Source organism: Octopus sinensis, linkage group LG13, assembly GCF_006345805.1.
Source record: "Octopus sinensis linkage group LG13, ASM634580v1, whole genome shotgun sequence".
Taxonomy (NCBI): domain Eukaryota; kingdom Metazoa; phylum Mollusca; class Cephalopoda; order Octopoda; family Octopodidae; genus Octopus; species Octopus sinensis.
Window position 1 is genome coordinate 64,440,575 of NC_043009.1, and position 11,552 is coordinate 64,452,126.

At 36.8% G+C, this 11,552-nt stretch overlaps 1 protein-coding gene across 4 annotated transcripts in view; it reads right to left on the bottom strand.

Annotated features, from left to right (window-relative positions):
• LOC115218497 (organic cation transporter protein-like) overlaps positions 1–11,552 on the bottom strand; it is an 80,239-nt gene that overhangs the window by 10,403 nt on the left and 58,284 nt on the right. Inside the window, exons 1-3 of one of the 4 annotated variants that reach the window (XM_029788397.2) lie at positions 7,491–7,600; positions 2,408–2,781; positions 1,425–1,528 (exon numbers count right to left, since the gene is read on the bottom strand). In XM_029788397.2, the coding sequence (XP_029644257.1) occupies positions 1,425–1,528; positions 2,408–2,781; positions 7,491–7,554 (542 nt within the window). In that variant the 5' untranslated portion in view covers positions 7,555–7,600. Of the gene's footprint in view, positions 1–1,424; positions 1,529–2,407; positions 2,788–7,490; positions 7,601–11,552 lie in introns of those variants that run through there. The other 3 variants (XM_036508486.1, XM_036508485.1, XR_005001742.1) reach the window with 3 other exon arrangements.

The window sequence follows — 11,552 nt, forward strand, 5'->3', positions numbered from 1 at the left end:
TTTAAAATAAATTTCGGTGCCTATTAGAGATTTCATTTCCCACATGCCAAGCTGTTACATTCCGGGATTGCTTTCTCTCTCTCTCACTCTCTCTTGATCGCTTCTCTCACTCCACCTATCTCACTCACTCTCTCTCTCTCTCTCTCTCTCCTCTCTCTCTCTCTCTTATCAAACCTACATAATACATGGGCACTCAACAAACACGTGTACCCTTAATGTAGTTCTCAGGGAGATTCATTGTGAGACAGGTTGTGTCTTTGAATTACAGGTACAATTCATTTTTGGTAGCTGAGGGGACTGGTGCAACGTGAACTAAAGAGTCTGGCTCAAGGGCAAGGCGCACTGCTGAGAATCGAACTCACAACCATATGACAGTGCGCCGAACACCCTAACGGCTAACCCATGTTCCTTCATTAACATAATACCTATCAACGAAGGTTAAATCGAATGTAATGCAAAAATAGATATCGTCTTTTATTATCAAAGGACAAAGGTCATAGCGTAACTCTTCTTCCCGTTCTTTTTCATTGGAGGTAAATAATGGGTTCTGAGCAGAAACATGATGTCACTGAGTTTTTGAAGAAGGAAGAGAAAGAGCGTAATTCTCCGACAGCTACCGAAGGCCACGGGAGATGACTCCATTGGTCAGAACGATATGAACAGATGGATGACGAAGTTTAAAGAACAAATCATTATTGAAGACAAACCACACGGGGAAGAACATCCACTGCAGCAACTGACACGAATTGGCGGAAAGTGGACGAATTGATTCGCACAGAAAAGTTCGGTGCAATCCATGAAAATACTCTCTTCCCAGAATTGGGGTGGTTTCAAGGCAAAGAATTCATCAAGGTATCTTTTTACATCATCCAAGGAATTGAAATTTTCACCATTAAGACTATTCTGCAGAGACCTGAATAAGTGGAAATCCGAAGGAGCAATATCTGGGGAGTAGGGAGGGTGGGGGTAACACATCCCAGCCGAGCTGCAGCAATTTTTGTCTGGTTCCCAAAGCATCAAGTGCCGAAAATGAACTTTCTCATCTTTTATTTTAAAGGGTTACAGAATTAACACAGGTTATAGGAACATAAACCTTCTTCCACGAAAAGATAGCTTAAACTGTGCTCTAAATAGAGGTGTAGTCAAATCTTATTTCATGGACTCAACCATATTCTAAAATAAGTCGAAAGGTAAGCTGCTATACATCGGCATGAACTTTCCGGACAACCCAATATTTAATACTCGGCGACCGTCACAAAATAATTCTTGCGTGACATTATACCATCTCTTTATACCAACTTTGTAAGAGTTAACTTTGTTAGGTATTCATTATTTCTGTTCGACATTAAACGATTTATACATTTATATGAACCCCATTTTCTTATAAATAGCATTCTTAGAGAAAGTAAACGTCTTGCACTTACTTGTCTGAAATTATACCAAATAATAGATTTCCAAAAAGAAAACCTGTAAACATTACAGACACCGGAAGGTTTTTCAACCATTCTTTTTCACAAGCTAAATCAAACTGTAGAAAAACAGAATAATATTTTAAACATAGTTATTGGCTAAACACAGACATACAACTGTTATAACAGTTATAAATGCTAAACAAACTAAATTGTCCCTCACCCCTGGAGTTCGAGCGGAAAAAACCTGTATGCACGCGCGCACACACACACACAAACATACACACGCACATACACATATATACATATATATATACATACATACATACTTACATACGTACATACACACATATGTATATGTTTATATATATAGGTATATACAAAATGTGTGCATACATATGTACATATATATATATATATATATATATATATATATATATATATATATATATATATATATATATATAAACTTAGATAAACTTAGATATGTTTCGACCAAGATTGGTCCAGGCCATGTCTAACTTAATAGCACCACCTGATAGGATTATTCGAATCCTGTTTAAGTCAAGTTTTGTTTATGGTCCGTTCAAGTAGTGAGTTTTTGTTGGGTGAATTGTATCCAATTATGGGTGGCTTATCTGGAATTATTTGAAGGAATCTATCCAGACTCCGTTTAAAGTTGATGGGATCATTTTCCTCTTTGATCTCTTTCGGGACAATGTTAAATAGGGCAGGGCCTGTTGAGGAAAATAAATTATGTTGCAGTGTACATGTATGCTGTGATCTTATATATAAACAGTTTTGTGGCACGTCGTGTACCTGTACAGGTAATGCTGATTTGAGGGAGAGAGCTAATGTGAACAAAAAAAATTGATCACTATAATCGGGAAAAATTATCTACCATATTTATTGAAATTTCTATTATGATAACATTATTACAATACGTATACACCAAAGCACAAAGATTAGAAGAAAAAAGACGAGTTACAACTCCTTACCTCAGAGACAATAGATGACAGATCGTCAGAGTAGAACTTTCGACCATTATTACACGATTCCTTTGTAGAATTACTGGTGGGGAGGATATAAAATCCTTCTTTAGTATCCAGGTTATACACAGAGCATTTCTCATCTTCGACAGCTGCCTTGTTTAAGAATTCATCCAAGGTGATGTTTGGTGGAATCAAAGACTCATTGAAATTCGAAGGATAACAAGCAAACGGAACCTTCTCTCTTATAAACACCATCGTCATAAGTGAAAGACCATTAAGCGTTATAAAAATGAAAATGAAAATATTGAGTGTCTTCTGGTATAAACCATACCCGCCACATGTCTTCAATATTTCCTCCGTAATTTCTGATATTGACGAATCTAAAGTTGTAAATCAAACAAAATATATTCCCAGAATTAATTTATGATAAATCATTATTTTTTTTTTAATAAGTAAAATGCGCTTCTGAATGATTATAATTCGGTACAACTGGTTTCTGAAACACATGTCGATCATTCTCAGGAGAACGAAACGAAAAGTTTACTCAAATAGATGTCAATGATGTACGTAACACGACTGAGTCGAAGCAGGTTTTCTCGTGGTTTTTCTGTTTCTGAACAGAAGTACATTCAATGAATTATGATAATATGAAGTACAAGGCGCAATGACATTGAGGATTTAGTGAAACATATTGAGGATTTAGTGAAAAATATGACTAATGTTCAATAAAGAAGGAATTATTTGACATTTATAACATGTAAATAACATCGTTTCCAATTGGGAAATACATGGCGTATTATCGTATTTATAACATGTAAATAACATGGCGTATTATCGTATTTATAACATGTAAATAACATGGCGTATTATCGTATTTATAACATGTAAATAACATGGCGTATTATCGTATTTATAACATGTAAATAACATGGCGTATTATCGTAATGGCCGAAAGTTGTTCTATAAGAGTGAGCGCCAGACTATGCCAGTAAGTGATTTCGGCTTCAAATTTAAAATAGCCGTGGACTTTCTACAGAATCTTTTAATTGTATTTTAATATTTTGCCAGAAGATAAGGCGTCGAGCTGGCAGAATTGTGAGCGCACCGGGAAAAATAGTTACGTCTTGAGTTCAAATTCCGCCGAGGTCGATTGCCTTTCATTCTCTCGGTGTCGTTGAAACGAATTCCAGTCAGCACTGTGTTCTATGTAATCGACTTAACTCCTCCTCGAAATTACTGACCTTGTGCCAAAATTTGTAGCCTATGGTTTTCAAGTAGGTAATGTCATTGCTACTCTGTTATTCAAACGTACTTTCACGCGCAGTTAAAACAGAACGACGACCTGGACGATGTCTATTGCTTAGCCATCCAGTAGTAGCTTTGTACTTCTGAATTACTTTGGCAACTGTGTTTACGCTAACATGTATTCGGTTACTAATTAACTTGTATCCTAAACCATTCCTGTGCAAATTAAAAATAATCTCCTTCAAATCTTCAGGCAACTCTTTTCCTTTTGGTGCCATTTTAATCACAATGAAGATTTTTACCACGGTACACAAATCAGAATTCCTGCAGATGCAATAACAATGACCAGTGCAAAAATGACAGGAGAAATAATTTATTAGAACTGAAATTATCAACAATATCTGAATTTAGTAAAAAAAAAAGTGGATAAAATAATGAATATAGCAAATTTCCATAAGGGTGTACATATTTTTGTAATGTTTGAAAATTAATATTTCGTTCATACCTTTAAAAATATCTATTGTTTTGTGTTCCAAATTTGTATAATGTTTGCATATATAATATATTTTAGTCAGTATAAATTTCGTTTGATTTCCTTCAATATTATCAGAGTAATAGCAATTTACTGAAAATTTTTAGGAATATACATACTTCTGTGACATAATGTATATATATACGCACACACACATGCATATACATATATACACACATATATGTCTATACAAACACGCACACACGCGTATACAGCCCCACACACATGCACACATATACGCACACACATACACACATATCCCTCCCACACATAGATACAAAGAAATACATGCATACGCCCGTATAGGAATCGACACACGTGCGCATGCATATGAAAATATGTGAGGGAAGGTTGTGTGTGCGTATGTGATGATGGTGCAGCTACCATTTGTGAAGATGGAGCAATCATCATATATATATATATATATGACAAATGATGGACAGGTGCCAATTAATTACAGCTGCTTCCATTACAGGTACAACTCATTCATACCAGCTGAGTGGGCTGAGACAACGTGGAGTAAAGTGTCTCGCTCAAGGACATGACACGCCACCGGGAATGAATGATTATATTCTATGATATAATGCAAAATTACCACCCAACACGAGTTTTTCCCAAACGTCAAACGCTAGGGAGATAATCACACAAAAGCTGTCATACAAAAGTAGTGCCCCTTGAATTCATGTTTTTTTTTACATTAGTTTTTCTGAAAATCCCCAAATTTTTAGCGTTGTCATCCAAAATGGAGAAGAACATGTGATCGGCTTGAAAAATTAAGATGTCCAGATATTTTTTTTTAACATGAAACCAATGGTAGCCTTAATACACAAATAAAGAAATTTTATACATCAATGCGGTGTTGAGCACTCATTCCCATTGTTCAACATTTACGAAAGTATGTATGTATGTATATATGTATGTATGTATGTATGTATGTATGTATGTATGTATGTATGTATGTATGTATGTATGTATGTATGTATAAGGCGGTGAGCTGGCAGAATCGTTAGCACACCGGGCGAAATGCGTAGCCGTATTTCGTCTGCCGTTACTTTCTGAGTTCAAATTCCGCCAAGGTCGACTTTGCCTTTCATCCTTTCGGGGTCAATAAATTAAGTACCAGTTACGCACTGGGGTCGATGTAATCGACTTAATCCGTTTGTCTGTCCTTGTTTGTCCCCTCTATGTTTAGCCCCTTGTGGGTTGTAAAGAAATAGGTATGTATGTATGTATGTATGTATGTATGTATGTATGTATGTATGTATGTATGTATGTATGTGCGTGTGTTTGTGAGTGTGTGTGTATTTGTGTATGTATACGTATGTACACTATGTGCGAAAGCTAAATATATGTGTATGCTTATGACCATATTGGTAAAGAGACTTGCTAGTCGGTACGTTTCTCCTTAAAAGGGTCTCCTTAAAAGGGTCATACTAAAATGACCAAAAAATTCCATTTCATTATTCTTGATCTAATTAATTCTCCCCCACCCCACTCTCTTTTGTTTTATTCTTTATTTTTTTTACTTGTTTCATTCATTTGACTACGGCCACGCTGTAGCACCGCCTCTAGTCGAACAAATCGACCCCAGAACTTATTCTTTGTAAGCCTAGTACTTATTCTATCAGATCTTTTGCCGAACCGCTATGTTAGGGGGACGTAAACACACCGGCATCTGTTGTCAAGCGATGTCGGGGAAGAAACACACACACACACACACACACACACACATATATATATATATATGTATGTGTATATATATATATATACGACGGGCTTCTTTCAGTTTCCGTCTACCAAATCCACTCTCAAGGCTTTAGTTGGCTCGCGGATATAGTAGAAGACACTTGCCCAAGGTGCCAACAGTCGGACTGAACTCGGAACCATGTGGTTGGTAAGCAATATATATATACTCACATGTTTATGTATATATGTATGTCTATGTATGCGAATGAATCCATGTATATGTGTGTTTGTGTTTCTCTGCGTATGTATATGTATACGGTTCTATGTTTTTGTGTGTGGGTGCATGTGCGTGCGTGCGTATGTGTGTATGTGTATGTGTACGTCCCTCTATATATGTGTTTTTGTAAGGGTATATGTATGTGTGTGTGTGTGTGTGTGTGTGCACGTTGATAGTGAAAAATATGTTTTTTATTGCACTAAATTTTCTGTTTGTTCACAATTTACACTTCACATTGTTAGAGAGGAAGAGAGACTATGAGAGTGAGTAAGGGAGCAGATAGCCAGCCGATGCATTATGTCGGTACTCATGCGGTTAGTGGGGGGTGAGAGGTGAAAGGCGAAGAGAAAGAGGGAAAAGTTAAAGACGCGAAGAAGGGAGTTACATGGTTGAAAAGTTTGTTTAAGACGTAGAGAGAAAGAGAGAAGTGTTTAGCGGAGGGAAATTATTGTAACTGGAAGTGAAATAACAGCAAAATAAAAATAAAAAATAAAAATGCAGATCATCCTTTCTTCTCTTAATATTTTTCGTTCCGTGGAATGTCCACGGGTCCCACTAGTATATAATACTGTACTAAGGGTTTTCTATTTTTTATTCTACTACTACTATTACTACTACTACTACTACTACTACTACTACTACTACACACACACATGCGTGTATATATATAATATATATATATATATATATATATATATTACGTTTATATATTTGTTTTGGAAGAGTCTTGATATGTGAAATCGTGTGTTGAAACAGATATTGTTGTATTTAGGAATGGTCATGTTGCCAGTTTAGCCAATATAGAGCGTGTGTTTTTATTGGCTAAACTGGCAACATGACCATTCCTAAATACAACAATATATATATATATATATATATATATATATATATATATATATATATATATCCTTTACGTTCGTTTACGGGAACTGTTTTTCAATCCGTATATAAAAGCTAGTATCTTATTCTTTTCTGCTTTAGGCACAAGGCCCGAAATTTTAAGGGAGGGGCCCAGTCGATTAGATCGACCCCAGTACGCAACTGGTATTAAATTTATTGACCCCGAAAGGAGGAAAGGCAAAGTCGACCACGGTGGAATTTGAACTCAGAACGTAAAGACGGACGAAATACCGGTAGATATTTCGCCCGGCATGCTGACGTTTTTGCCAGCTTGCCGCCTTAAATGCTCGTATCTTATTAAGCCGACTACAGCCTTATGAGATTAACTGGCAATAATAATCTTTTGGGGGGTATGCATCATTGAACTATACCGATATAATGTAGGATAAATACTACTATATATATATATATACAGAAAATGTAACGAAATGAACAGAAACTATTCAAACCTTTCAATTCTTCAACGGAAGATTTCTTGTTTAACTCTCTTAAATTGGTTGCCTTAGTTTCCATGTTACCGGTAGTAGTAATCCTGCTGATGTGAAACCTTACTGTAGAATTCCACTGAGTGATGTGTTCATCATAGCAGGCAGGAGCACAATATATATACATTCGTTACACGGTATAAATAAATTTTTAACGCTTTCATGCGTACATGCGAAGTACATATCTGCACAAACCTGCATTTTATGTACATTCCGTTATATTAAATTACATTTATAATATGACAATATATCATGCTATATCATATAATATTGTATATTTATTACATTATATTATATTACTTTTTTTTGTATTAAGCGTAACTAGCTGTGGTAAGATCAACTTGCATGCATGTAGTTTCTGCACCACGCCTTTGTTAAGGGCCTTCTACTATAGCCCCGCGATGACCAGTGGGAATTTGATAGACAGAACTCGAGTGGAAGCCCTTCGTATATATATATATATATATAATATATATATATATATATATATATATATATATGTATATATATATCTCGGAGTGGTTGGCGTTAGGAAGGGCATCCAGCTGTAGAAACTCTGCCAAATCAAGATTGGAGCCTAGTGCAGCCATCTGGTTCGCCAGCCCTCCGTCAAAATCGTCCAACCCATGCTAGCATGGAAAGCGGACGTTAAACGATGATGATGATTAGGATGATGATGATATATATATATGTATGTATGTATGTATGCATGTATGCATGTATGTATAAATTATATGTGTGCGCGCGTGTGTATTTTCCCCGCACACCCGCCCACACACCACTCGACCACTTAATTTAGCTTGTTCATATCCTCATAACTTAGCAGTTTGGTCTAACAGACCTATAGAATAAGTACCAGACTTTGAAATAAGTACCGGGTGGGGGAAATGCGAAGTTTTATTCGGGAAAGAGCCCTGTGCTTATGAACCTTTTCAGGGTCACAAGGACAGGTAGGAGAGAGAGGAAGGAACTGGGGAATTGGTCTGAATGCATTCAAAGGAGAGGACACATTTAAAAGAAAACCTAAAATATCAGACAATGGTTTTAAACCGGGTGGCAACCTAACATTAATGACTGAAGATTAATATTGGTTGCAAATTTTGGCACACGGCCGGCAAGTTCAGGGAGGGGATAAGTCGTTTACATCTATCCTAGTGCTCGATTAGTACTTATTTTATCGACCCCAAAAGGATGAAATGCAAAGTCGGCCTCGGCGCCATTTGAACTCATATAATGACGGACGAAATGCCGCAAAGCGTTTTGACCGGCTGCTAAAAACTCCGCCAGCTCGCCGCCTTATTGAAGATTAATATTATCAGCTCTGGAAGAATGAATAGCAACATTGACTTGAGCGTGAAACGAACTCAGAACATGTGTTTTGTAATTCTCCGCCTATTCTAATATCGATTTCAATTTTTGGCACAAGGCCATAAAATTCAGGGCAAAAAGTAAGGTGATTACATTGACCACGGCACTCTACTGGTGTTTATTTTATCGACTCCGAAAGGATACAAGGCAGAGTCGACCTCGGCGGAACTTGAACTCAGAACATAAAGACAGACGAAATGCCGCTAAGCATTTTGCCCGGCGCGCTAGCGATTCTGCCAGCTCGCCGCCTCCCCTATTCTAATATTAACAGTTACAAGAGCACTGAGAAAGCGCAAACCTCCGCCAAGGCAACACCAGCGTTCTCTCAACGATTAGCCAGGAATTATTTTTAAAATGAGAATATCTGAAATAAACTCGACTGCTTTCACAAACGAGAATACTAAAAAAAGAACCCGACCTCTCTAAAAAATTAAGGAAAAACAATCCAGAATCCTTGTCCGGTACCGGATCGATTCCCAAATCTAATCAGTTTGTGCCAGCCATGAGGCCAAACATTCCTGAAAGTTTCATCCGAACCCATCTAGCAGTTCTTGAGATATCTTGTCCACGGACAAAACCAGAAAACAAACAAACACAACTGAAAACAATACCTCCGCCTTCGCGAAGGCGGATGTAATGATGATTTTTGTGTGTATGTGTTAGCGTGTATTAGTGTATGTGAGTTTGTAGGCCTGTGCGAGTTTGTGAGAAAAGTTCAAAGCTAAGACAAAATGTACATATACTGGTTTCAAATATTGGCACAAGACCAGCAGTTTCGGGGCGGAAGGGCGAACTTGATGACATCGACCCCAATGCCCAACTGGTACTTATTTTATCGATCCCTAAAAAAATGAAAGGAAAGGTCGACCTTAGCGGACAAAATGCCACTAAGAATTATACCCGGCGTGCATAACAATTCTGTCTGCTAGCGACTAAAAAATGTAAAAGGTACACATAATAAGGCTTTCATAAGACTGCAAACAGGTAGAGTCAGTAGCACGCCGGAAAAAGTCCTCAGCGGTATTTTATTCCGGTTTTATGTTCTGAGTTGAGAATGGCTGAGGTCAACTTTGGCTTTTATCCTGTGGATAAAATAAGTCCCAGTTGAAGACTGGGGTTGATGCGGTCAACAGACTTCCTCGTCTCAAAACTGCATGCATTGTGACCGTAATATGAAGGATTAATATTAAATTTCATAAACATTCTCGCGCCTTCTCACTCTCTCTGTATATATGTGCGCGTGCGATTGCGTGTGTGCGCGCGCAATCGTGTATAAATATATATATATATATATGCGTATGTATATATTTGAACAAACTAGCGAGGGTTGCTCTACAGATTGTTGAATTTCTATAACCCAATACTCAACATCAGGTCTTTCACAGGTGATTCTCCTTTTGATGCATTTTGCAACAAGAGTCAAGAGAGTTTCACGGTTGATATTAAATGTTTTAGCGAAGACGTGAGCACAGTATTCCCTCAATATTCCATTTAAACTTTCTGCATCGCGGTTCTGCTATTTCTTTACTTTCTAGGTCCTTCTATTCTACTGAGATAATCTGTCACAAAACCAAAGCTGATTTGTTCGAGAGTTTATTGATCACTGTGAACTTAACAATATACCCCATTCGTCCACTGTATACTGTATTAACTTTCTTTCACAGATGTCATACTATTTTGTTGTTTTCTTGTTACGATCTATCGCTGTTATTAAAATCTATGGATGAACGGTAACTGCAGGGCACAATATTAGGCCATTCAATGACCCAGTGTTGAGATCTTCGATATAATTGATCAGGGTCAACAGAGTTTCCTATAGAATTTTGTCAAAATTATTTTTGTTTTCTTTTTCGTATAGTCATCTGTTGATGTAAAAACGTAAAGTGAGTATGTATAAACATCTCCATTTTCAACTATTTGAATTCCTTAATATAGGAGAGGATCTGAATTCTAATAAAGAAACAAAACTCCGTCACTAGAATTTGGATAAAACGATCAGTGTTAAATATGTTGCATATTTTTAATGTTCTGCTTATAAATTGTATTGCATTTTCTGCCATAAAAGTCGAGGAATATAAAGTTTAAACATGCGGTGTAACCGTCGTCACTATCTTTTAAAACACTACTGCATTCTACATAGAGTTTTCGGTCCTTAAAAGTTGTTTTGGTGTACAGGTTGACCTACAGTTTTTGGTCGTAAATTCGGATCATTAACATTCGACGTGTATGCTGGAAAATGCAGCATCTATAAATTATATGTTAGCTGGCCACTTTCTTTTTCTGAAAACACTGGTTTTTCGATTTATGCATTTATTAACATAGCCAAGCGCACTAACAGCTTTTGATAAAAATGTGAATTTATAATCGGGGTAGAGTAGATGCGGATTTCCAAGCAATTGTTTATAACTCTTCTATTTACTGATTATGCATTGCAATCTGCTTCTATAGCATCAGATAATTTCATTTTCCCTCCCAAACAATAATATCAGGTCTGTTAACATAGCCAAGCGCACTAACAGCTTTTGATAAAAATGTTAATTTATAATCGGGGTAGAGTAGATGCGGATTTCCAAGCAATTGTTTATAACTCTTCTATTTACTGATTATGCATTGCAATCTGCTTCTATAGCATCAGATAATTTCATTTTCCCTCCCAAA